The sequence below is a fragment of the Scyliorhinus torazame genome, chromosome 9, assembly GCF_047496885.1.
Source record: "Scyliorhinus torazame isolate Kashiwa2021f chromosome 9, sScyTor2.1, whole genome shotgun sequence".
Lineage (NCBI taxonomy): Eukaryota > Metazoa > Chordata > Chondrichthyes > Carcharhiniformes > Scyliorhinidae > Scyliorhinus > Scyliorhinus torazame.
The window spans coordinates 23,543,505-23,571,111 of NC_092715.1; the positions used below are offsets into that span (position 1 = coordinate 23,543,505).

The window sequence follows — 27,607 nt, forward strand, 5'->3', positions numbered from 1 at the left end:
CCACCTCCGAACCTTGACCTGCACAATGCTAATAATATAATATGGCACTTACCTTACACCAATGGGTCTTATTATTAGGTTAGAGGAGGAGGGCGGGTGGGAGACACTACACGTGTAGTGTCTCGGGTTTCCTCTCCACCAGAATTTATTGGTTGGGGGGGGACGGACTTCCCAGAGGTCCGCGGGTCGAACTTCCGGTTCCCGCCTTATATAAAAACAAATAAAACCGAAAAGAAGAACAGACACGGGACCAGGTAAGGCTTGTTAAAGTAAGTACTCACCTCCCAGAGGGCCCCTGCGCACCGCTGCTGCCGAAATCCAAAGGGCTGCTCCTGTAAAGGCAAGGCTTTTTAAAGTAAGTACTCACCTCCCAGAAGACCCCTGCGCACCGCTGCCGCCGAAATCCAAAGGGCTGCTCCTGTAAAGGTAAGTGGTTTTAAAGTCGCTACTCACCTCCCAGAGGGCCCCTGTGCATCGCTGCCGCCGAAATCCAAAGGGCTGCTCCTGTAAAGGCAAGGCTTTTTAAAGTAAGTACTCACCTCCCAGAAGGCCCCTGCGCACCGCTGCCGCCGAAATCCAAAGGGCTGCTCCTGTAAAGGTAAGTGGTTTTAAAGTCGCTACTCACCTCCCAGAGGGCCCCTGCGCACCACTGCCGCCGAAATCCAAAGGGCTGCTCCTGTAAAGGCAAGGCTTTTTAAAATAAGTACTCACCTCCCAGAAGGCCCCTGCGCACCGCTGCCGCCGAAATCCAAAGGGCTGCTCCTGTAAAGGTAAGTGGTTTTAAAGTCGCTACTCATCTCCCAGAGGGCCCCTGCGCACCGCTGCCGCCGAAATTAGGTAGTCTCTCATTCTTCTACACTCCAGTGAGTATAGGCCCAACATTCTCCTCATGAGAAAATCCTTCCTTACCAGGATCAAACTAGTGAACCTTCTCTGGACTGCCTCCAATGCCATCATATCTTGCCTTAGATAAGGGACCAGAACTGTTTACAGTATTCCAGGTGTTCGCTGGTACCTTGTATAGCTTTGGCAAGACTATTTTTTATACTCCATTGCTTTTGAAATAAAGGCCAACATTCCACTTTCCTTCCTTATGACCTGAACCTGCATGGTAGCTTTTTGTGATTTATGCGCGAGGACCCCCAAATCCCTTTGTGCTGCAGATTTCTGCAGTCTTTCTCCATTTGAATAATATTCAGCTCCTTTATCCTTCCTACCAAGGTGCGTAACTTCACATTTTCCAACATTATATTCCACCTGCCAAATTTTTGCCTGCTCACTTAACCTGACTCTTCATGTAATCTTCATCACTTGACTTCCCACCTATTTTTGTGTCATATGTAAACTTGGCAATAGTACATTCACTTCCCTTGTCCAAGTCATTAATATATTGTTATGACACCCTGGGCTAGGGTGCAGTCGACTCCAGCCCCGGAATACCAACACAATTGAAAAAGAAATGAAAATCGCTTATTGTCACAAGTAGGCTTCAAATGAAGTTACTGTGAAAAGCCCCTAGTCGCCACATTCCGGCGCCTGTTCAGGGAGGCTGTTACGGGAATTGCACCGTGCTGCTGGCCTGCCTTGGTCTGCTTTCTAAGCCAGCGATTTAGCCCTGTGCTAAACAGCCCCTATACGAATTAACCAATATTCCGTATAAGGTTTCTGAGATCTTTGGTCCTTGACTGCGCCAATGACCAACAGGCACCTGTTTTATCTATTACCCTTCTGCACTTTGTACGTCTTGTCCTTCTGTAATCTTAAGAGCTTGGCTCTGTATTCATGCTGAAAGGTCCAAACAGTTTGAAAGCAATAGCTTAAAATGTCATGTAGTTACTTGATTTGCTTGTTGTATTTTAATAGATTAGGTAGTTAGGCAATTCTCCAAGCTGTTCAGTAAATGAACTTTTTTTTTATTTGAACAGCTCTGCATAACCTGCTGTTACCCAAAATGTACATTCTTGTTTGGAGGAGTCTTTTTTTAAAATGTAATATAAGTTTTATCTCCTCCATTTCCTGCCGGTATTAAATGAGGACATGAGGCATTTTTTGATGTTTAGCTATCATCAGAGGTGCATTTAACCGCCCCTTTGGGAGGTCTTGGCACATGTATGCAAGCATTCATGCACCAAGCGCTTTCTTCAGTCAGTCCAAACGAGTCCACATCTCAAAAATAACTATTAGCCAGCTAAATTAATGGCACGCATAGTACTGCTCCAATTTTCTACAACATTCGATGTAACATTACATCAAATGTAATCAAGTCCATTATCTGATCACTCTTCAGTACCTCAAAGTAAACTAAGGCCATTTATGTACTTATATTTAAGGAATCAATATAAAGCATTTGTATCTACTGCTGTATCATATTCAATAGTGAAAATAAATACAAACATATATATTTATATTTAAGCCATATCCCACTCCTCAATCCTAACCACCAGGCTAAATCTTTCAAAGGGCTTATATGGCTTTTCTGGCTACAAACTACTTCTAAAGCTTTACCATGAGAATGCTGCCTGACCAGTTTTGTTTTTTTCCAATGCATTTTGGCATTCAGTTGTGGCTTTAGTTAACTTCAGCTTAGCTGATATCTATACACAATAAATATAATAAAGTAGGTTACATTAACACTGCAATGAAGTTACTGTGAAAAGCCCCTAGTCGGCACATTCCAGCGCCTGTTCGGGTACACCGAGGGAGAATTCAGAATGTCCAATTCGCCTAACAAGCACGTCTTTCAGGACTTGGGAGGAAGCCGGAGTGCCCGGACGAAATCCATGCAGACATGGGGAGAACGTGCAGACTGTGCAGTCACCCAAGCTGGGAATCGAACCTGGGACCTTGGCGCTGTGAAGCAACAGTGCTAACCACTTATACATGCAATCTTGCCAATGTTTTATACTTTTTGGAATATTTATTTTTGAAGCTACTTTCTGACTATTTATGTAAATAACTTTATTTTTCATATCTGTAGCTTGCTTCCATCAACCAGCACACCCCAATCTCAATTTTTGAAGCTTTTCTTCATACCTGAAAACTGAACCCATTCTTACAGCAGGTTGTCTGCAACAATAATTTTCTCAACCTAATGATATTTGATGATACAATGGCTATTGATATAAATTAAGGGGTTGTTAGGACAGGAAATTTTCCCACCTGAAACATCATGTAACATATGTATTTAAAATTCTCCCAATCGGTGCGACTGGCCAATTCTTTTAATGTTCCGGCTTAGTAACGAGGGGTATGGGAATCAATCAGGATAGGGGTCTGGTTTATACTAAATTCCCTCCCACAGAGTATTCCCAATTCTCTCGGCTATCATAACTGAATACACAGTTTGAAAAGCTGCATTAAAGACTCCTAGTTTATGGCCCAATTCGCTAGTTGAAATCTGTATTAATCTTTCACTCAAGACCTCTTATCACATGGGCATTTGCCCTCTTTATTTGGGCTCAGACGGAGTGTTGGAAAATATGAGGTTGACTTCGGAGTAACATGGTCACTTCTTATCGAAGTCCCATCTGGGATGCCACTGTTGTATCTGTCCAATTCAGATACTTTCAACCAGTTTATTTACATAAATGTTTTATCGAGGTGTCCTTAATATTGCAGAGAACAAAGTACAAACACGGGTGTAAATTCAAGCCTTCTTTATTCAACACAATTACCTGTATATTACTCAGAAAATATGTTCTTGAGGTAACCCTCAAGAGTGGTCCTAGGATGAATGTGCTAAATTGGGGGAAGGCTAATTATAACAACATTAGGCGGGAACTGAAGAACATAGATTGGGGGCGGATGTTTGAGGGCAAATCAACATCTGACATGTGGGACGCTTTCAAGCGTCAGTTGAAAGGAATTCAGGACCGGCATGTTTCTGTGAGGAAGAAGGATAAATACAGCAATTTTCGGGAACCTTGGATAACGAGAGATATTGTCGGCCTCGTCAAAAAGAAAAGGGAGGCATTTGTCAGGGCTAAAAGGCTGGGAACAGACGAAGCCTGTGTGGAATATAAGGAAAGTAGGAAGGAACTTAAGCAAGGAGTCAGGAGGGCTAGAAGGGGTCACGAAAAGTCATTGGCAAATAGGGTTAAGGAAAATCCCAAGGCTTTTTACACGTACATAAAAAGCAAGAGGGTAGCCAGGGAAAGGGTTGGCCCACTGAAGGATAGGCAAGGGAATCTGTGTGTGGAGCCAGAGGAAATGGGCGAGGTACTAAATGAATACTTTGCATCAGTATTCACCAAAGAGAAGAAATTGGTAGATGTTGAGTCTGGAGAAGGGTGTGTAGATAGCCTGGGTCACATTGAGATCCAAAAAGACGAGGTGTTGGGTGTCTTAAAAAATATTAAGGTAGATAAGTCCCCAGGGTCAGATGGGATCTACCCCAGAATACTGAAGGAGGTTGGAGAGGAAATTGCTGAGGCCTTGACAGAAATCTTTGGATCCTCACTGTCTTCAGGTGATGTCCCGGAGGACTGGAGAATATCCAATGTTGTTCCTCTGTTTAAGAAGAGTAGCAAGGATAATCCAGGGAACTACATGCCGGTGAGCCTTACTTCAGTGGTAGGGAAATTACTGGAGAGAATTCTTCGAGACAGGATCTACTCCCATTTGGAAGCAAATGGACGTATTAGTGAGAGGCAGCATGGTTTTGTGAAGGGGAGGTCGTGTCTCACTAACTTGATAAGAGTTTTTCGAGGAGGTCACTAAGATGATCGATGCAGGTAGGGCAGTGGATGTTGTCTATATGGACTTCAGTAAGGCCTTTGACAAGGTCCCTCATGGTAGACTAGTACAAAAGGTGAAGTCACACGGGATCAGGGGTGAGCTGGTAAGGTGGATACAGAACTGGCTAGGTCATAGAAGGCAGAGAGTAGCAATGGAAGGATGCTTTTCTAATTGGAGGGCTGTGACCAGTGGTGTTCCACAGGGATCAGTGCTGGGACCTTTGCTGTTTGTAGTATATATAAATGATTTGGAGGAAAATGTAACTGGTCTGATTAGTAAGTTTGCAGACAACACAAAGGTTGGTGGAATTGCGGATAGCGATGAGGACTGTCAGAGGATACAGCAGGATTTAGATTGTTTGGAGACTTGGGCGGAGAGATGGCAGATGGAGTTTAATCCGGACAAATGTGAGGTAATGCATTTTGGAAGGTCTAATGCAGGTAGGGAATATACAGTGAATGGTAGAACCCTCAAGAGTATTGAAAGTCAAAGAGATCTAGGAGTACAGGTCCACAGGTCACTGAAAGGGGCAACACAGGTGGAGAAGGTAGTCAAGAAGGCATACGGCATGCTTGCCTTCATTGGCCGGGGCATTGAGTATAAGAATTGGCAAGTCATGTTGCAGCTGTATAGAACCTTAGTTAGGCCACACTTGGAGTATAGTGTTCAATTCTGGTCGCCACACTACCAGAAGGATGTGGAGGCTTTGGAGAGGGTGCAGAAGAGATTTACCAGAATGTTGCCTGGTATGGAGGGCATTAGCTATGAGGAGCGGTTGAATAAACTCGGTTTGTTCTCACTGGAACGAAGGAGGTTGAGGGGCGACCTGATAGAGGTCTACAAAATTATGAGGGGCATAGACAGAGTGGATAGTCAGAGGCTTTTCCCCGGGGTAGAGGGGTCAATTACTAGGGGGCATAGGTTTAAGGTGAGAGGGGCAAGGTTTAGAGTAGATGTACGAGGCAAGTTTTTTACGCAGAGGGTAGTGGGTGCCTGGAACTCGCTACCGGAGGAGGTGGTGGAAGCAGGGACGATAGTGACATTTAAGGGGCATCTTGACAAATACATGAATAGGATGGGAATAGAGAGATACGGACCCAGGAAGTGTAGAAGTTTGTAGTTTAGTCGGGCAGCATGGTCGGCACGGGCTTGGAGGGCCGAAGGGCCTGTGCTGTACATTTCTTTGTTCTTTGTAACCCAAGATTAGTTTATACTACCTGCAAAGATGGCATGGTAGGGCTGTGGATCCGATTCTCGAGTCCCTCTGGTCCAGGTCCAGACATGTCCTGGCAGTCTGTCTGGTTTCAGTGTATTCGAACTTGGCCAGTTCGAATTCCCATGGGGCTGTGTGCTGGAGTGCCTTTGGCTTGATTTAAAGTGACCAATTCTTTCATTTGAAATACCCAATTTAATCGGGCCTATAACTAAGCCCTACCAGGTTACTGCAGATTTATCCCTACCCACCTCTGCCCCAGCTCCAATATTTCTCACCTACATGTTCCTCAGTAACATAATTCAAGCACATGACATTAGTGTTCACATGTACGTAAATGACACCTAGCTCTGCCTCACCATCAGCTTTCTGGACTCTTCCACTACCAGACTGCCTGTCTGACATCAAATAATGTATGTGCAGATTCCCTCAAGTAAGTAGTGAAAGGGCCAAAGCTTTTGGGAATTAAATTCCCACAAGCAACACTATCCCTCTCTGTCAGAAGCTTGGGGGATTCTCGCAAGGATTTGCCGATGTCATGTCCACGGTACTAAAGACAAGGGTGGCGTCGAGTCCAGAGCTGGCGATCTTTTGAGTGTCGGAAGACCCCGGAGTCCAGGGGCCGAGAGAGGCTGGCATTTTAGCCTTTACCTCCCTGGTAGTCCGGAGACGGATCTTATTGGCATGAAGGGACTCCGAGCCCCCGAAATCGGGGGTTTGGGTTAGTGACATGGCCGGGTTTCTCAGGCTTGAGAAGATCAGGTTCGCCCTGAGATGATCACCGTTGGGGTTCGCCTGAAGGTGACAGCCGTTTATCGACTTCTTCGGGGAAAATTAAGCTGTTAGCAGATACGATAGGGGGGAGGGGGAGGCGGTTTGGGAAGGGGGCGGCAGAGGGGAGATAGTTTAGGCGAGAGGAGGAGGGGGGACTGGGGAACTCTGTAAGCCATGTTGGCTGGGTATGGTTGTTGGTTGGGCGGGTGTTATTCACTGCGTTATGTTTGCATTCAAAATTGTTGCTTAAAAAATCACAAATGCCTTAATAAAATGTTTTCACCATCCCTCTCTCGGCAACTGAGGCTGAACCAGACTGGTCACAATCTTGGTGCCATATTAGAGATGAGCATGCCACCACTTATGCTGCCTGTTTCTACCTCCATAACATACCCTACTCCACCCCTCCCTCAACTCGTATGCTGCTGAAACATTCATTTATGCCTTGTTACTTGAATGCTCGTCTATTCTACGTACTCCTGGCCAGTCTCCCCCTCCTATCCTTCATAAATTTGAGTCCATCCAGAACTCTGCCTGTGCCTTTAATTTTATCACATCCAGCTCATCCATAACATTTTTTAATTACTCTTGTTGTTTCCAGATCTTTCCATGACCTCACCTCTCCCTGTTTGTGTAAGTAGTCCCACAACTCCAGGAGACATCCGCACTCAACTAATTCTGGCCTCTTGAGCATCCTGATTTTAATTGCCCCACTATAGGTGGATGCACCTTCAGCTAACTAGGCTGTGGAATTCCCTCTTCAGTCCTTTGAGCATGGAATCACCTAAATGTCCTGATCCAATGAAAAGCAAAATATTAGCCTGATGAATCCATAACAAATTAAAATTACAGCTCTGTCATATAATAGTAAAATCAGGAAGCACTCTTTTACACAAAGTGTAAAATCTGGACCAGTCCCAAAAAGCTGTTGAGTCTCGGGTTGGAGGAGAGTGGTCAATTGGAAAAAATCAAAACCAAAATAGATTTTTGTTCAGCAAGGATTTTGAGGTATGTGGAGTAAAGTCAAGTAGATGGAATACATAACTAACATAAGAATTAGGAGCAAGAGTAGGCGATTCATCCTCTTATGCTTGCTCCACCATCTGATTGTGGTCTCTACTTTCCAGTCCACTCCCTATACCGTTTGAATATTGTACAGTAATACTGAGTTAGATTCTTGACTGACATGGGATTTATTGCTCCATTGCCCTGGGGCAAAGAATTTGAGAGACTAATGATGCTCTGAAAATAAATTATTTCACCACCACCTTTTCAAAGGCGAACCCCTTGCTTTTAAATTGTGTTCCCTAGCTCTAGTTCTCCCAAAAAAGGAAACAACCTTTCAGCATCCACCTTGTCAAGTTCCCTCAGAGTCTTGCATGTTTCAACAAGATCTGTCTTATTCTTATAAACTCCAATGGATACAGGCCCAAACTGTCCAACCTTTCCTCATAAAACAATCCCTTTATCCCAGGAATCAGTTGAGTGAACTTTCTCTGTACAAAGTACTACAGACGTGGTTTCAACAATGCCCTGTACAACTATAGAAAAATGTTGCTTCTTTACCTTCATTCCCTTTGCAATAAATGACTGGCTAAAATTGCTATGATCCAATTATGTTGAGTAACAGATTGGATGGGCTGGATGGCCAGCTCCTCTCCTATGTTTCTAATTCTACTGAGGCATGTTAGATCCTTACTTCCAGTTCAGAATGGCAGCTTGTTCAAGGGTCACGTTAGGGAAATAAATAACTTCTGTGCAATGTTTCAGGGCAGCACGGAAGCACAAGTGGATAGCACTGTGGCTTCACAGCGCCAGGGTCACAGGTTTGATTCCCCGCTGGGTCATTGTCTGTGCGGAGTCTGCACGTTCTCCCCGTGTCCTTGTGGGTTTGCTCCGGTTTCCTCCCACAGTCCAAAGACGTGCAGGTTAGGTGGATTGGCCATGATAAATTGCCCTTAGTGACCAAAAAGGCTTAGGAGGGGTTATTGGGTTACGGGGATAGGGTGGAACTGAGGGCTTAAGTGGGTCGGTGCAGACTCGATGGGTCGAATGGGCTCCTTCTGCACTGTATGTTCTATAATGGTTAGATGTAATTCTGTCTTTTTATAGCAATAAAATGTGACTTGGGCAGTACAGCGACGCAGTGGTTAGCATTATGCCTCACGGCGCCGAGGTCCCAGGTTCGATCCCAGCTCTTGGTCACTGTCCGTGTGGAGTTTGCACCCGTGTTTGCGTGGGTTTCAGCCCCCAACCCAAAGATGTGCATGGTAGGTGGATTGGCCACGCTAAATTGCCCCTTAATTGGAAAAAAAAAAATGAATTGGGTACTCTAAATTTATAAATTTTTTAAAAAGTGACTTTGCCATAATCTGAGTTTATATTGCAAACGCTATTTTTAAATTCTGGACGAGTTATTTGTGGTAATTTTCAATTATCCATGGTGCATTTTTATAGTAAAATCTGGGCGAGTTATTTGTGGTAATTTTCAATTATCCATGGCGCATTCTTATAGTAAAAGTGTTATTAAAGCGCAAAATGATACCATTTTATTTAGCCACTCACAAGTATATATGTTGTATAGTAGAGTTACCCTTGAATGAAGAGAAAAGTAATGATTTTCGTTCATTTTCCTTCCCTTATAGATTCGAGAACAAAATTTGCAAGATATAAAGACTGCGGGACCTCAATCTCAGTTACTCTGTGGTGTTGTGCTGGATAGGTCTTTTGCTCAGGTGAGAACTTAATGTTGCATAGAAGAAAAAATTCTGCACTTCTTTCTTTTGTCATTATTTAGTTTGTCAATATGTCACTATCTTTCCCTAACATTTTGCAAACACTATTCTTTAAATGGCAGAATTTATCTATGTGGGAGGTAAGTTCTAGTGATAACTCTACTTGTTTAATATGCAAAATATTCGAGCAAGAATGCAGATACGGCAGAACAAAAACAATATTGACAGTAGAGTAATAGCATGCCAATCAGAGCTCCTGCGAACCATTGCTGAATGCAGTTATCTGTGCATGCTCTTAGATATGACTCTGTTACGCATCGTAAGCATGATGAGTATACTGGTCAGGCTTTCAAAACCTCATTTTACTTGTACAATTTAATTAAATGGGGATTGATCAAGTATACTTCAGAGCTTAAATTTTGGTAAGTTCTTGGGTCTCTGGTACAAGATCATAATATAAAGAAATGATTTTGTCATTCAAAATTACAAAGCGTCTGAAAATGCCACAAGGAGATTAAACTGCAAAGCTTCCCCTGAAACCTTTGCATAAACTGTTACATAATAATTGTACAGTAAGAAGTCTTACAACAGCACGTTAAAGTCCAACACCTGGACCAGAGGGGTACCAATATCCTGGGGGGAAATTTGCTAATGCTCTTCGGGAGGGTTTAAACTAGTTCAGAAGGGGTTTGGGAACCTGAATTGTAGCTCCAGTATGCAGGAGGTTGAGAGTAGTGAGGTCATGAGTAAGGTTTCAAAGTTGCATGAGTGTACCGGCAGGCAGGAAGGTGGTTTAAAGTGTGTCTTCTTTAATGCCAGGAGCATCCGGAATAAGGTGGATGAACTTGCGGCATGGGTTGGTACCTGGGACTTCGATGTTGTGGCCATTTCGGCGACATGGATAGAGCAGGGACAGGAATGGTTGTTGCAGGTGCCGGGGTTTAGATATTTCAGTCAGCTCAGGGAAGGTGGTAAAAGAGGGGAAGGGGTGGCATTGTTAGTCAAGGACAGTATTACAGTGGCAGAAAGGACGTTTGATGAGGACTCATCTACTGAGGTAGTATGGGCTGAGGTTAGAAACAGCAAAGGAGAGATCACCCTGTTAGGGGTTTTCTATAGGCCTCCGAAAAGTTCCAGAGATGCAGAGGAAAGGATTGCAAAGATGATTCTGGATAGGAGCGAAAGCAATAGGGTAGTTGTTATGGGGGACTTTAACTTTCCAAATATTGACTGGAAACGCTATAGTTCGAGTACTTTAGATGGGTCCGTTTTTGTCCAATGTGTGCAGGAGGGTTTCCTGACAGTATGTAGATAGGCCAATGAGAGGCGAGGCCATATTGGATTTGGTACTGGGTAATGAACCAGGACAGGTGTTAGATTTGGAGGTAGGTGAGCACTTTGGTGATAGTGACCACAATTTGATTACGTTTACTTTAGCGATGGAAAGGGATAGGTATGTACCGCAGGACAAGAGTTATATCTGGGGGAAAGGCAATTATGATGCGATGAGGTATGACTTAGGATGCATCGGATGGAGAGGAAAACTGCAGGGGATGGGCACAATGGAAATGTGGAGCTTGTTCAAGGAACAGCTACTGCGTGTCCTTGATAAGTATGTACCTGTCAGGCAGGGAGGAAGTGGTCGAGCAAGGGAACCGTGGTTTACTAAAGCAGTCAAAACACTTGTCAAGAGGAAGAAGGAGGCTTATGTAAAGATGAGACCTGATGGTTCAGTTAGGGTGCTCGAGAGTTACAAGTTAGCTAGGAAGGACCTAAAGAGAGAGCTAAGAAGAGCCAGGAGGGGACATGAGAAGTCTTTGGCAGGTAGGATCAAGGTTAACCCTAAAGCTTTCTATAGATATGGCAGGAATAAACGAATGACTAGGGTAAGAGTAGGGTCAGTCAAGGACATTAGTGGGAAGTTGTGCTTGGAGTCCGAGGAGATAGGAGAGGTGCTAAATGAATATTTTTCATCAGTATTCACACAGGAAAAAGACAATGTTGCCAAGGACAATACTGAGATTCAGGCTACTAGACTAGAAGGGCTTGAGGTTCTTAAGGAGGAGATGTTAGCAATTCTGGAAAGTGTGAAAATAGATAAGTCCCCTGGGCCGGATGGGATTTATCCTAGGATTCTCTGGGAAGCTAGGGAGAAGATTGCTGAGCCTTTGGCTTTGAACTTTAAGTCATCTTTGTCTACAGGAATAGTGCCAGAAGACTGGAGGAAAGCAAATGTTGTGCCCTTGTTCAAGAAGGGGAGTAGAGACAACCCCGGTAACTATAGACCAGTGAGCCTTACTTCTGTTGTGGGCAAAATATTGGAAAGGTTCATAAGTGATAGGATGTATAATCATCTGGAAAGGAATAATTTGATTAGAGATAGTCAACACGGTTTTGTGAAGGGTAGGTCGTGCCTCACAACCTTATTGAGTTCATTGAGAAGGTGACCAAACAGGTGGATGAGGGTAAAGCAGTTGATGTGGTGTATATGGATTTCAGTAAAGCGTTTGATAAGGTTCCCCACGGTAGGCTTCTGCAGAAAATACGGAGGCATGGGATTCAGGGTGATTTAGCAGTTTGGATCAGAAATTGGCTAACTGGAAGAAGACAAAGGGTGGTGGTTGATGGGAAATGTTCAGACTGGAGTCCAGTTACTAGTGGCGTACCACAAGGATCTGTTTTGGGGCCACTGCTGTTTGTCATTTTTATAAATGACCTGGAGGAGGGCGTAGAAGGATGGATGAGTAAATTTGCAGATGACACTAAAATCGGTGGAGTTGTGGACCGTGCGGAAGGATGTTACAAGTTACAGAGGGACATAGATAAGCTGCAGCGCTGGGCTGAGAGGTGGCAAATGGAGTTTAATGCAGAAAAGTGTGAGGTGATTCATTTTGGAAGGAATAACAGGAAGACCGAGTACTGGGCTAATGGTAAGATTCTTGGCAGTGTGGATGAGCAGAGAGATCTCAGTGTCCATGTACATAGATCCCTGAAAGTTGCCACCCAGGTTGAGAGGGTTGTTAAGAAGGCATACGGTGTGTTAGCTTTTATTGGTAGAGGGATTGAGTTTCGGAGCCATGAGGTCATGTTGCAGCTGTACAAAACTTGGTGCGGCCGCATTTGGAGTATTGCGTGCAATTCTGGTCGCCGCATTATAGGAAGGATGCGGAAGCATTGGAAAGGGTGCAGAGGAGATTTACCAGAATGTTGCCCGGTATGGAGGGAAGATCTTATGAGGAAAGGCTGAGGGACTTGAGGCTGTTTTCGTTAGAGAGAAGAAGGTTAAGAGGTGACTTAATTGAGGCAGACAAGATGATCAGAGGATTGGATAGGGTGGACCGTGAGAGCCTTTTTCCTCGGATGGTGATTCTAGCACGAGGGGACATAGCTTTAAATTGAGGGGAGATAGATATAAAACAGATGTCAGAGGTAGGTTCTTTACTCAGAGAGTAGTAAGGGCATGGAATGCCCTGCCTGCAACAGTAGTGGACTCGTCAACACTAAGGGCATTCAAATGGTCATTGGATATATGAACGATAAGGGAATAGTGTAGATGGGTTTTCGAGTGGTTTCACAGGTCGGTGCAACATCGAGGACCGAAGGGCCTGTACTGCGCTGTAATGTTCTATGTTCTAACAGGTTTATTTTGAATCACTAGCTTTCAGAGCACGGCTCCTTCCTCAGGTGAATGAAGAGGTGGGTTCCAGAAACATATATATAGGCAAAGTCAAACTGCAATACGATATTTTGAATGCAAGTCTTTGCAGGTAATTAAGTCTATAGAGCCAGACGGAGCAACTGGAGAAAGCGACTCGGCCAACGTTGTCTACCTCATAACGCTGCAAGAAAGGATGTCCCAAAGCGTGGTATTTTGGCGAGACCATGCAGACGCTGCGACAACAGATGAACGGACATCGCGCGACAATCGCCAGGCAGGAATGTTCCCTTCCAGTCGGGGAACACTTCAGCAGTCAAGGGCATAATCTCCGGGTAAGCGTTCTTCAAGGCGGCCTTCAGGACGCGCGACAACACAGAATCGCCGAGCAGAAACTTATAGCAAAGTTCCACACACATGAGTACGGCCTCAACCGAGACCTTGGACTCCTGTCGCATCACATTCACCCCCCACCATTTGGCCTGGGCTTGCGAAATCCTACCAACTGTCCTGGCTTGAGACAATTCACACCTCTTGAAATGAAATGAAAATGGCTTATTGTCACAAGTAGGCTTCAAATGAAGTTACTGTGAAAAGCCCCTAGTCGCCGCATTCCGGCACCTGTTCGGGGAGGCTGGTACAGGTATTGAACCGTGCTGCTGGCCTGTCTTGGTCTGCTTTAAAAGCCAGCTCTTTAGCCCTGTGCTAAACCAGCCCCTGTGATTATCCTTTAACCTGTGATTATCCCTTAACCTGTGATTATCCCTCTCTCCAGTTGCTCCGTCTGGACTTAAGACTTAATTACCTGCAAAGACTTGCATTCAAAATATCACATTGCATCTTTGACTTTGTCTAAATATATGTTTCTGGAGCCCACCTCTTCATCCACCTGAGGAAGGAGCAGTGCTCCGAAAGCCAGTGATTCGAAACAAACTTGTTGGACTTTAACCTGGTGTTGTAAGACTTCTCACTGTGCTCAACCCAGTCCAATGCCGATATCTCCACATCATAATAATTGTAGGAAGTCTGTTTGCAACTTGCAAATCTGAAAAGATTACAGCTAATATCTTGATTATTTTCATCAATCCATGTAGCACTCAATGCATTTTGATATGATTTGAAATATGATTTTAAATTTAATTTTAAAATTGAACAACTTAAGTTGTTCAACTTAACCTGTGTGGTTATTGCGCATTTTCCTGGCTACTTCTGCACAATGAAAACATGTTAAAGTAAAAATGGTTCTAGGGACTAACTGTGTCCCTGTCTGAAATTATCCAATTCTTGTTGATGGTGTAAGAAAGTTGGAAATATGTAACGGACTTTTGGTGTATTGGTCGTTTACATCTCTTGAATCCTTGGGTCTACCTGATATGAATAATAAATTGAACTAGATTCCTTTTTTCACGCATCAATAAACTGAGACTTAAAATGCAACAAAAAATATCAGGCACCCCAAAGGACAAAAATAGTTTTCTTCACAGTATATATTAAATAGATTTCTTTATAGCTTTAGGTGAAGTTTCTGTAACAAATAGCGTATGAGATCATGAAAGTTTGACTGGTTCATAGCTCCCTGTGTGCACACCATCAGTGTTGGGTTTATAGCCTGCATGCCATCCTCTCCTAGCCATCCTGCTACTAAATAAGTAAGTTGCATGAAAATGACTTGATATTATGATGGTTTTGAGTTACCCAGTCTTTAAGGGAGGGTATGGTTTGCACTGTTTACTCAATTTGCTGTTGCAGGATGCACCTCTCTCAGACTGTACGGAGTTTATTGATGGTCTCGATCTCTCAAAGCAAGCCTTAAATCCTGCTAACCCTGTTAGAAAGGTACTTACTGACCTGTTGTTGTTGAACTCTGCACCTATTCCATGTTTCCTCACCCAATAAATCTGCTATACTCCAAAATGCTTGATTTTTTAAAAATCCAGAATACGTTTGTTGCTATTAAACTCTGGCTTACTGAAATCCATAAGAACAGGGCAGGGTGCTATATCACATGAAATATTGCATTAGTTGTTTTCTAACTTCAGTGCCGTAAGTGATCAGGCATAGATTGTGAACAATGTGATTGTTGAAATCAATTTTCGAAAAATAGTTGCCAAATTTGCATAAATTGAGAAAGTCCAAAAATCCCTGCAATTTAGACCAGCAGGAAATATTTGTAACCAAAGAAGACTTTAATTTATAACTTATGGACTTGAAGTTTAACCTCTTGCGAATTATGCTGCAGTATTTATGTTCCTGATATTAATTTGGCCTACCTGCTCACAGTAAGAAGAGCATTTGTGGAAAGGAGGAGTATTCCTCTCTTGTAAAGACCATCGATTTTGCACCAATGGATGCATGTGGGGCAGCAGGTCTCCATGGGAGGAAATAGAGAATTTCCCCAAATGTAGCGAAAGCTATGTTTAATCAAGAGACTGAGTAATAAAACAATTTGGATCCCTATTCTTCACCCTGCCCCAACCTTAATGAGAAATGTGACTCATTAAAAACTTGCTGAGACCACCTGTATTAGTTCATCAGATGTTTTCTTTGGACACATTGAAATTTACTCATGCTTTACACGTTTTGTAAAGCTCTTGGCTTTATGGAAAGGGAAAGGAATTGAAAGCAAAGTAAACCAAAGCAGCTGGTGGCCTTTCCATTTTGGCAGGGCAAAGGGAAGAAAGGACTTGTGTAGATAACCAAAGTCAGAGGAACAAAGTGTTGAAGTTATAGAGCTGGAGAACTGCATAGAGGGAAAGGAGATGTGGTGAAATATTTTCTGAGCACTTTCATATTTGGCTTTGTGGCCTCAATCGTTGTTTTATAGAACAGAAGAAAATAGTTTTAAGGGTTTGTGTGCATTTAATCTTTTTCCCTCTGGGCCCTTAGGATTTATATTATTGATCTCTAAAAACAAAATGTGGCCATCTATATATGTTTTGTTCTGTGGGATAAAAGAATTGTGAATACGATTGATGTACACTTGTAAATAAGCTGCTAAAGCTGTAAACAAGTCAATGGGCCAAAGAGAAGCATAATGCAGTACGAGGACAAAATGCTCATGAATTTCAGTTTGCTGTCTGAGACATGCAGATCCTGTACTTTAATCTGACAGAAATTCATGCAGCCCTCACCTGATGATGGCCTTGGCTGACATTCTCTTATTTTTACAATGAAGAAGTCCCTCAATGGAAGTATGGAGGAATGTTGAACAGGCATTCCACTAGTTAGAGATGTAGAACTTGAGGGGGAACTTCTTGGCCTCTGCAACCAGCCATGGCTACCTGCTGAAACCTTGATAGATGAATACACATTCTCATCTCCAGTTTCCTTCAAGCAGCTATCTTCTTAAGTCTGTGTTTCTTTAAACTCAGCTTGAAATGATCTATACAGCTTTCTCTCAAGCAAGCTACCTTGATACGAAAGCATCAGCCCAATGCCAAGTACAAAGTATATTCATCAGCTGCTTCAAGCAAATCTTCATGTAAGTGGCTTTGACAAAGATGTACATGCTTGAGGTTGACTTTCTTTATCTGAAAGTTGGTGAAGGACCAGTGAGGACTGGAATCTTCTCTTTCTGTAACCATTTCCCCATTTTGTCTTAAGTCTATCATGTAGCTTGCTTCTTAATCTTTCATGTGGAATTGCATGTTTTGAAGTTATGATCCCTGAAGGGGAACTGTTAGCTGGTATGCTGCAGTTAACTTTGGTTGAAACTTTGCTTTTATTAACGAAAACTGAAGGGATAATAAAGAATTCCCTTCTGGAGGTTGGGCTGAATAGTTAGCATTCATTAATAATCTTAAGTATTGATATGATTTAGCATTTTAACCTTTTGAGGTTTGAAATATGAATTAATAGCGTATAAATAGCTGTTGCTGCATCTCAATTACAAAAGTGACTAACTTTTAAAATAATTCATTTGTTGTGATGTGTTTTGGACATCCTGAGGTCATGATAAATATTGCATAAATGTGATATTTCTTCATTAATTAGCCACTTACAAGAGTCAAAACCATCACTATAGCTAATCAATGTGTTCCTGAACAGCATCTCAGCCAGAGTTAGATCCTTGATTAAGGAATTCCAGGAGTCAATACCAAATTCTACCATTTTCAGAGCATAATAATAATCGCTTATTGTCACAAGTAGGCTTCAATGAAGTTACTGTGAAAAGCCCCTAGTCGCCACATTCCGGCACCTATTCGGGGAAGCTGGTACGGGAATTGAACCTGCGCTGCTGGCATTGTTCTGCATTACAAGTCAGCTGTTTAGCCCACTGTGCTAAACCAGCCCCCTTGTGCATCTATTTTCTTTGGAAGATCAGAATGCAACTTAATATTATAAACCTCTACGGAAATCAATCTGATCTCAACTCTGTGCACAGTCGACTACTAGAGATAAGCTGGACAAGCAATCTCTTGAGCATCTCATAATAAGCACTCAGGAGAACAATCTTGGTTAATGAAACTTTCTTGAAGGTTGAATGTTCTATGATGAGAAAAGATACAGCGCTAATACCCAATTGCAAACCTTTGGACCAAGGTCTTTCAAAAATTCAGGGTTTACATTCTAATTGTAATACCAGATTTCAGATGATAGTACATTCAAGTTCTGATGGTGCAACGGTTCATCGGTTGCAGCACAGAAGGAGACCATTTGTGTCCATGCTGAATCTCTGCAAGAGCAACTCAGCTATTCACGTTCCTGACTCTTTTCCCTTGGCCCTGCAGAATTTTGATCTTCAAGTTTATGTCCAAGCGACAGTTGACTCTCCCTCCACCATACACGGGTAGATCCTAACTACTTTTTTTAAAAATATATTTTTATTCCCCTTTTTCACATTTTCTCTCAAATTTGCACCCATAAACAATAAGCAGTAACAAATATAATGTCAATCCCCATATCAACAACAAAATCCCTTCTTCCCACCAACCCTCAAACAACCGCCACTTGTTAACACAAACAAATAAGGAATCACCCATGGTCACCATTAACACATACAGTTCCCCAATCCCCCCCCCCAACTAATGTTCGATGTTATCCAGTTCTTGAAAGTTCATAATGAATAACGCCCATGAATTATAGAACCCCTCCATCCTTCACCTTAGTTCAAACTTAACCTTCCCAAGAGTCAAGAATTCCAACAGGTCCCCCCCACCACGCCAGGGCACAGGGTGGAGAGGTTGCTCTCCATTCCAACAGGATCTGCCTTCCGTCGATCGACGAGGCAAAGGCTACAACATCTGCCTCCGCACCAGTTTCCAACCCCGGCTGGTCCGACACCCTGAATATGGCCTCCCGAGGGCCCGGGTCCAGTTTCACATGCACCACTTTAGAGATTACCCTAAAAACCTCCTTCCAGTAACCCTCCAGTTTTGGACAGGACCAAAACATATGAACGTGATTTGCGCCCCCCCCCCCCCCGGGCAACGTTCACACACATCTTCTACCCCCTTAACGAGCCAGCTCATCCTCGCCCTTGTGAGGTGTGCTCTATATACCACCTTCAGCCATATCAGCCTCAACCTCACACACGAGGTGGAGAGGTTCACTCTCCGGAGCTCCTCACACCAGAACCCCCCCTCCATACCCTCTCCCAACTTTTCCTCCCACTTCGCTTTGATCCCTTCCAGTGGTGCCTTCTCCTCTTCCAAAATAGCCCCGTAAACCACCGACACTACCCCTTTCTCCAGTCCCCCTGTCGTCAGCACCTCCTCCAGCAATGTGGAGGCCAGCTCCACCAGGAAGCTCTGTATCTCCTTCCTCACAAAATCTCGAACCTGCATGTATCTAAACATTTCCCCCTGCTCCAGCCCATACTTCGCTTCCAGCTCCTTGAATCCTGCAAACCAACCCCCAAGAAACAAATCTTTTTGTGTCTTAAACCCCTTCTCCTCCCATTTCCGAAAATTTCCGTCCCACTTCCCTGGCTCAAATCTGTGGTTCCCCCGAATCAGCATTTCCCTTGACCCTGCCCCCAACCCGAAGTGTTGGCGAAACTGCCTCCAAATTCTCAATGAAGCTATTACCGGACTCCCTGAGTATTTCCCCGGGGCCATCGGGAGCGGCGCAGTTGCTGGCGCCTCCAATCCTGACCCCCTGCACAAACTCCTCCATTCTGTCCCACTGAGAATCAACCCCTCTGACACAGCTCCGCACCTCTTCACATTCGCCGCCCAGTAATAATACATCAGGTTCAGAAGATCAAAACCCCCTGCCTGCCTTCCCCTCTGTAGCAGCACCTTTCTAACTCTGGCCACCTTTCCTCCCAATAGGACGAGGTCATCGTTCCTTCAATCTCTCTGAAAAATGCCTTTGACAGGAAAATCGGCAGGCATTGGAAAATAAACAGAAATCGCGGCAACACGTTAGATCCTAACTACTTGCTGTGCAAAAACAAATTTTTCCTCATGTCACCATTGCTTCTTTTGCCATTCACCATAAATCAGTGTCCTCTGTCTTGCCCTTTCTGCCAATGGGAACAGTGCTTTTTATCTGCTTTGCCCAGACCCCTAATGATTTTGAACGCCTCGAGCAAATCTCCTCTTCACCTTCTCTAAGGAGATCAAATTCAGCTTCTTCACATAGCTGAAGTTCCTTATCTTTGGATCCATCCTCAAAAAAGCCAAGCTAGTGTTTTATAAAGGTTCATGAACTCTTATGTCTCTATTTATAAAGATCTTTTTAACCACATTCTCAACTTGCCCTGTAATCTTCAACAATTTAGGCACATACCCCCTGGTTTCTTTCCGTTCCTGCACTCCTTTTAGAATTGTGTTCTTGATTTTACATTGTGTCTGCCCATTCCATCAGCCTGATTATGTCCTCTTGATCACAATACTTCCAACTTTTGTGTCATCTGCTAATTTTGAAATTGTGCCCTGTACACCCCAAGTCTAGATCATTAATATATATCAAAAATAGCCGAGATCCCACTACCTAGTGAATCCCACTTTACACCTTCCTTAAAGCCCAAAAAACAACTGTTCATCACTAGTCTGTTTCCTGTCACTCAGCTAAATTTGTTTCCATGCTGTCACAGCCCATCCTGTTTTATTCCATGGGTTTCAACTTTTCTAGCAACCCTATTCTGTGGCACTTTATCAAATGCCTTTAGAAGTCCATGTACACTCATAACTGCATTACCCTCATCAGCTTTTCCTGCAATCTCATCAGGAAACTCAGTCAAATCTGTTAAATATGATTTGCTGTTAACAAATCCATGCTGACTTTCCTTAATTAATTACACACTTCTCCAAGCAAGATGTCTTACATCACCAGGTTAAAGTCCAACAGGTTTGTTTCAAATCACTAGCTTTCGGAGCACTGCTCCTTCCTCGGGTGAATGAAGAGATAGGTTCCAGAAACATATATATAGACAAAGTCAAAGATGCAAGATGATACTTTGAATGCGAGCATTTTTAGGTAATTAAGTCTTATACAGATCAACTTAATTACCTGCAAGTGATTTGAAACAAACCTGTTGGACTTGTAAGGCTTCTTACTGTGCTCGCCCCAGTCCAACGTCGGCATCTCCACATCACACTTCTCCAAGTAAATGACTGTTAACATTCTCCTGGATTATTGATCTAAATGTTTTCCCACCACTGAGGTTAAACTGACTGGCCAGTGGTTGCTGGGCTTATTCTTACACCCTCTTTTAAGAAGGGTATAATACTTGACATTCTCTAGTCCTCTGACAACTCTCCCATATATATCTATATGAGGGTTATGTACAGTGCATCTAATAATCTTTATTAATGTCACAAGTAGGCTTACATTAACACTGCAATGAAGTTACTGTGAAAATCCTCTAGTCGCCACACTCCGGCACCTGTTCGGGTACACGGAGGGAGAATTTTGGATATCCAATTTACCTAACGACCACAACTTTTGGGATTTGTGGGAGGAAACCAGAGCGCCCGGAGGAAGCCCACGTAGATGAGGGAAGACTGTGCAGACTGCTTCATTGGCTACTCAGTGCAAGGGCTGTGCAAATTTGGTTTCTATGGCATTTTCAAGCACAGGCAGTGACCCAAGCCGGGATTCGAACCAGGGTCCCTGGCGCTGTGAAGCAACAGTGCTAACCACTATGCTACCGTGCTGCCCATCTTCCATCCTTGCTGCCACATCCTTGCATTACATCTCCGCTTGGCCAGTTGCCCTATCATCTTTAAGTACAGCCAGCCTTTCTAATATCTCCTCTTTATCAATTTTTTGTCCATCCAGTATGTCAACAACCTCTCTTTCACCATGACTTAGGCATGTCGTCTTTCGTTGTATAGACAGATGCATGTAATCATTTAGTGCCTTTGACAAGGTGCCATATAGGAGACTTCAAGAAGTTAAGAGCCCATGGTGTTAAGGGTAAGATGCTGCCATGGATAAAGGATTTGGCTGACTGGCAGAAGGCAGAGTGGGGTAAAAGGGCCTCTTTCAGGATGGCAGCCGTTGACTAGTGGTATGCCTCAGGGGTCGGCGTTGGGATCACAACTTTTCACAATATACATTAACGATCTGGAAAAAGGAACTGAAGGCACTTTTGCTAAGTTTGCAGATAATACAAAGATCTGTAGAGGCACAGGTAATATTGAGGAAGCAGGGAAGCTGCAGAAGGACTTGGACAGGCTAGGAGAGTGGGCAAAGAAGTGGCAGATGGAATGCAATGTGGGAAACGTGTGAGGTTATGCACTTTGGAAGGAGAATTGGAGGCATAGACTATTTTCTAAATGGGAAGATGCTTAGGAAATCAGAAGCACAAAGGGACTTGGAAGTCCTTGTTCACGATTCTCTTAAGGTTAACATGCAGGATCAGTCGGCAGTTAAGAAGGCAAATGCAATGTTAGCATTCAAGTCGAGAGGGCTAGAATACAACAGCAGGGATGAACTTTGAGGCTGTATAAGGCGCTGGTCAGATCCCATTTAGAGTATTGTGAGCTGTTTTGGGCCCCATATCTAAGGAAGGATGTGCTAGCATTGGAAAGGGTCCAGAGAAGGTTCACAAGAATGATTCCTGGAATGAAGAACTTGTCGTATGAGAACGGTTGAGGACTCTGGGTCTGTACTCGTTGGAGTATAGAAGGATGAAGGGGGATCTTACTGAAACTTACAGGACACTGCGAGGCCTGGATAGAGTGGACATGGAGAGGATGATTCCACTTGTAGGAGAAACTAGAAGCAGAGGACACAATCTCAGACTAAAGGGACGATCCTTTTAAAACAGAGATGAGGAGGAATTTCTTCAGCCAGAGGGTGATGAATCTGTGGAACTCTGCCGCAGAAGGCTGTGGAGGCCAAATCACGGAGTGTCTTTAAGACAGGTTAAAAGGTTCTTGATTAATAAGGATCAGGGGTTATGGGGAGAAGGCAGGAGAATGGGGATGAGAAAATATCAACCATGATTGAATGGCGGAGCAGACTTGATGAGCCGAGTAGCCTAATTCTGCTCCTATGTCTTATGGTCTCAGCCTCTTCTGCTCTCCCTGTGCCTCTTATTTCCTCTAATTCATTTTTTCATTTCTGAGCTTCCTAAATTCAGCATGGGTATCATTTGACTTGTCAGCCTTTTGTGCTTCACCTTACTCCAACTTTTCCATTATCCAGGGTGCTGTGCCTTTGGTTACCCTACCTTTAATCTCGTTGGAATGTACTTCCACTATACCTGAGCCAACTCCTCTTTTAAAGGCAGCCTATTATTCCATTTCAGTCTTGTAATCTTTCATTATGTAATCTTCCAGCCTTTGAATCCACTTTATTTGGGTGGGATCTGTTTTCATCCCATTGAAATTGGCTTTCCAAGTTAAATATTTTTACTCTAGATTGCTTTGAGTCCTTTACCCTATCTAATCTAAACTTTATGATAGTGATCACTGTTTCCTAAATGTTCCACTACCAATACTTGATCCATTTGACCAACCTCATTTTGAAGAATGAGTTCCAGCAATGCCTCCTTCCTCATTCGACTAAAAATTTTCTAATGTACAAAATTCTCCTGGACGCACGCTATGAAGTCTTTCCCCCTATTTGCCTTTATGCAATTATCAGTGTATTATTAGGGTAATTGAAGTTCCCCATTATCACTTTTGTCTTTGCACTTCTGTGTAATTATCCTTGAAATTTGCTCCTCTATATCTTTCCCACTATTAGTGATCTATATAATACACCCAGTGGTGAAATTATATTTCTATTGTTTCTTAATTTACTGTAACCAAATACATTCTTCCCTGGACCATTCCAAGATCTCCTCTCTTTCCAGACCTGTAATATTCTCTGTCAGCCACCCCTCTTCCTTTCTTTTCTTCCCTATCTTTCCTAGACTGCTTGTACCCAGGAAAAAAAGTACCAAGTCCTGCCTTTTTTGAGCCAGATCCGTTATCAATTGGCAAGATTTGGAGCATTTCAATGAAAATTGCACCATTCATAGAAACATCGAAAATAGAAGCAGTAGGCGGCCATTCAGTCCTTCAAGCCTGTTCCGCCATTCATTAAAATCATGGCTGATAATCCAACTCAATAGCCTGATCCCACTTGCCCCCCCCCCCCCATTTCCTTTGATCCCCTTTGCCCCAAGTGCTTTTTCGTGTTTCTTTCATTTAGACTGTCGTACGGAACTCTGCCCAATTTTATTCATGGTAGGCTGTGCTAGCAATGCCCACATTTCATGAACAGAATAATTAAAAGTATTGCCAATGGTATTGGCTAATGCAAATGGCTGGCTGTGTGTGCTCATGGATAGAACACAGAACAGTACAGCACAGAACAGGCCCTTCGGCCCTCGATGTTGTGCCGGGTATTGTCCGAAACCAAGATCAAGCTATCCCACTCCCTGTCATTCTGGTGTGCTCCATGTGCCTATCCAATAACCGCTTGAAAGTTCCTAAAGTGTCCGACTCCACTATCACAGCAGCAGTCCATTCCACACCCTAACCACTCTCTGAGTAAAGAATCTACCTCGGACATCCCTCCTATATCTCCCACCCTGAATCTTATAGTTATGCCCCCTTGTAACAGCTACATCCACCCGAGGAAATAGTCTCTGAACGTCCATTCTATCTATCCCCCTCAATATCTTATAAACCTCTATTAAGTCGCCTCTCATCCTCCTCCGCTCCAAAGAGAAAAGCCCTAGCTCCCTCAACCTTTCCTCATAAGGCCTATCCTGCAAACCAGGCAGCATCCTGGTAAATCTCCTTTGCACCCTTTCCAATGCTTCTACATCCTTCCTATAATGAGGTAACCAGAACTGCACACAATACTCCAAATGTGGTCTCACCAGGGTCATGTATAGCTGCAGCATAACCCCGCGGCTCTTAAACTTAAGCCCCCTGTTAATAAACACTAACACACTATAAGCCTTTTTCACGGCTCTATCCACTTGAGTGGCAACCTTCAGAGATCTGTGGACATGAACCCCAAGATCCCTCTGTTCCTCCACATTCCTCAGAACCCTGCCGTTGACCCTGTAATCCGCATTGAGCAAGCAACAGACTAGAGCAAATAAAAGTCAATTTATAAGGATGACTTTTACCAATGGGCTCACCCCTCAGCATTTAATGATTTACTAGATGGTCTTCAGATCTGGGTGGCCATAATCTCAGTAGGGACACCTCCCTAATTCACCTGTGTGATGTATGCTTTCTTCCCTAACCATAATTCATGGCTTTTGATTGAAGCTGACAATTTAGGTAGTTTTATGCAGTAAATCAGGGTGGAGATTACACAAATCCAGTCTAGGTTCTTATTGCAGTAGCAGAAAGAGATACCACTTACCGTGCCAATTTCTGCTGAATTTGATCCAGAGTTTAATAGGTGCAAAGATTGTTTGCTAACCACTATTTATATCTTGAGTCAATCTGCAAAGCCTAACACCAGGAACAGTCCATTTATTTCTGCCAGGCGTTACAGTATGGATTTTACTAAGAATTGGGATGTTTTTCAAAATATTTTCATGTTGAATCCAAACCTCTCCTCCTGCCCCACCTTCTGTAAGTTCTAAGCCTTCTATCTAATGGATAATTCAGTGGAGATTGATATCCAATCCTGTCGCTTATTAGTTTATTTTGTTTGATGGAAGTATTCTTCACATTACCCTATAGTTAACCCAACTGGATTTAGCTGCATCTTTTTCGCAAGGGTTTCTTTGTAAAGCAATGATGCAATTTTGACTTTCGCTCCATGAAGAACTCCAAATATTTAGATTAGGCATAGGAAAGGGTCATGTGAGTGATGCGCTTATATGACATCAGAAACTTATCATTCGCGATCATGAAACCCTCCCCATTGGCTACCCAAGTGTACACTGATAATATGCGGAAGGCTTCTGTTTTATGAATGAAAAACAAAATTAGTATGCAGGCCATTCTCCAAGTAATTTCTTATCGAGGCTTTTTTTATGTGTGATGTTTCTGGCATGTCTTTTAACTTCTACTTTCTTAAATTGTAATGGATAATTTATCTACACAGATTACTGAATACTTTTGTGGGGGGAAAACTAGATTTCTATAGATGAGTTTACAGCATAAATTATTTAAATTATTTTTGGCAAATTCCTGCATTATTACCATTGGGGGTGAAATCACATATTGCTTACAGGATGATCATAAACTATAATTGGTTGAAAGGCAACACGAGAAACTTCTTCAGAATTTCTCTTTAGTGGCACTGTTAAGTTTTATTGGTGCTAAATCTTGGTACACGTATATTGTTTTATTTTGATCTGTGCAAGATAGTTGAACTCAGTTGACTGGTAGCAGGGAAGCACTGCAATTGAACCAACCGCTCCTGAGCTATGAGAGATCGAATGGGAAGGATCAGGATGAGTGCTGGCTCTCATTGTCAAAAGGCAGGCTGACACCTCTTAGTAAAGCCATCGGGCACACTATCAGACAGCTGATTGACTTGTAACCCTGCATAATTAATGGTAATTGATTTTGTCTCAGGACTAGTAATGCAAAGATGTGGATTAGTGATGCAGAGTTTGAGCATTCAAATCCCAATTTGGTAGTTTAAGAATTTGAATTCAATTTATAAAATCTGGAAATAAAAAGCTGCCGCAGCACCAGTAAATGTGATCATGAAGCAGTCGGACGATGTTGTGTAAACCCAATTGGTTATTTGACTAATCACCTTTCGGGAGGGAAATCCAGTCATTTGATCTAACCGATATGTGCCTCTAGTCCCACTTGGTAACCTGCTCTCTGAAATAGTTTGAAGCTGCTCCAATGTATCCAGGGAAAGTAGGAATGAGCAATAACTGGATTTTGCCAGCAAAGCACACATGCCAAGAATTAATTAAATTCTTGGGGCCTGGAGAGGTCAAACGTCCTGTGTGGTGGCGAACGGGAGGGTGCCTAGTGGTAAAGTGGTATGGAAAAAATTGAGATTTTCATTTTTTAATGTACGCATTTATTTTATTAATGACATTCTATCATGTGCTCAAAACAAGTAGCAATAATAAATTTGACAGTGTGTATTGAACTTTGCCTTGTGTTGAAACAATCTAATATTGATGTTTGCATGCTTTCCTGTTCATGTTTTACCTTCGCAATGACATGCATATTCATTACATGTGTTTTAATAAAGGTTCTAGTTCTCTTAACTTAAATTAAATTTATTTTTCTAATTTTTACCTAATATATTTTCCTATAATTAGCATGATGCATCTTAATTGCCCTTGGATGTTTTATTAAGAAAATGACAACTGCTTGTGCTTCCTACATTTGTTCAAAACAATAAAAATTCAATATTTTGATAACCATTTAGTATTAATTGAGAGTAAAATCCAGTGTAGCAATTAACTTGCTGGCAAGTGCTATGCCCAATTTTCGCTAAGGGTGAAATGCTTCCATAATTTCCAGATTATTTAAGGATTGCGATGTTTGTTGGCAGTCATGGACTTTGAAAGATACAGAAATTCAAATGCATTTAATTATTTTCAGCAACTTGATTCATTCATGTGTGCTGTGCCTGAAGGCAGGTCCTTGGCTCATTGTCCTTTGATCCTTCAGCCTGAGCCACTTTTTTGACCGTTTTTGACTGCGGTACTTTGCCATTTCATTCCACTGTCAGGAGCAAGGTGAGCAGGCAAGTGCCAAATCTACTGCAGCTGCAATGGGAATCAAGCCCACGCTGTTGATGGTAATCTGAACCAAACGCTAAACCCATTGCCAACTGAACTAACCGGCCCCTTCAGTAACTCGTTCCAATGAATTTAATTTGCACCTGATCATTAGCTGCTGTTTGACCTTGTATATTTGCATCAGGCAGAATCGAAAAATACCCATTTATTCTATGAGTCAGATGCAGATTTTGTCAATTTGGCATTATTCAGACTGTACTGACAGAATATGTAGTGTAACTCTCTGTTTGAGACAACCGATCAAACCATGCTGACTTAACTGGAAGTGGTGTAAGATTATCCCAAGGTTATTTGTGAACTTTTTGCCTTGCTGGCAAGCTTTGTGATCAATTACCAGTAAGGATGGTAACCTTGCA

At 42.9% G+C, this 27,607-nt stretch overlaps 1 protein-coding gene across 1 annotated transcript in view; it reads left to right on the forward strand.

The window, feature by feature from the left end:
- add1 (adducin 1 (alpha)) overlaps window positions 1-27,607 on the forward strand; it is a 281,597-nt gene that overhangs the window by 225,169 nt on the left and 28,821 nt on the right. The window contains 2 exon segments of the mRNA XM_072515692.1: window positions 9,370-9,459; window positions 14,864-14,950. Coding sequence (XP_072371793.1) covers window positions 9,370-9,459; window positions 14,864-14,950 — 177 coding nt within the window.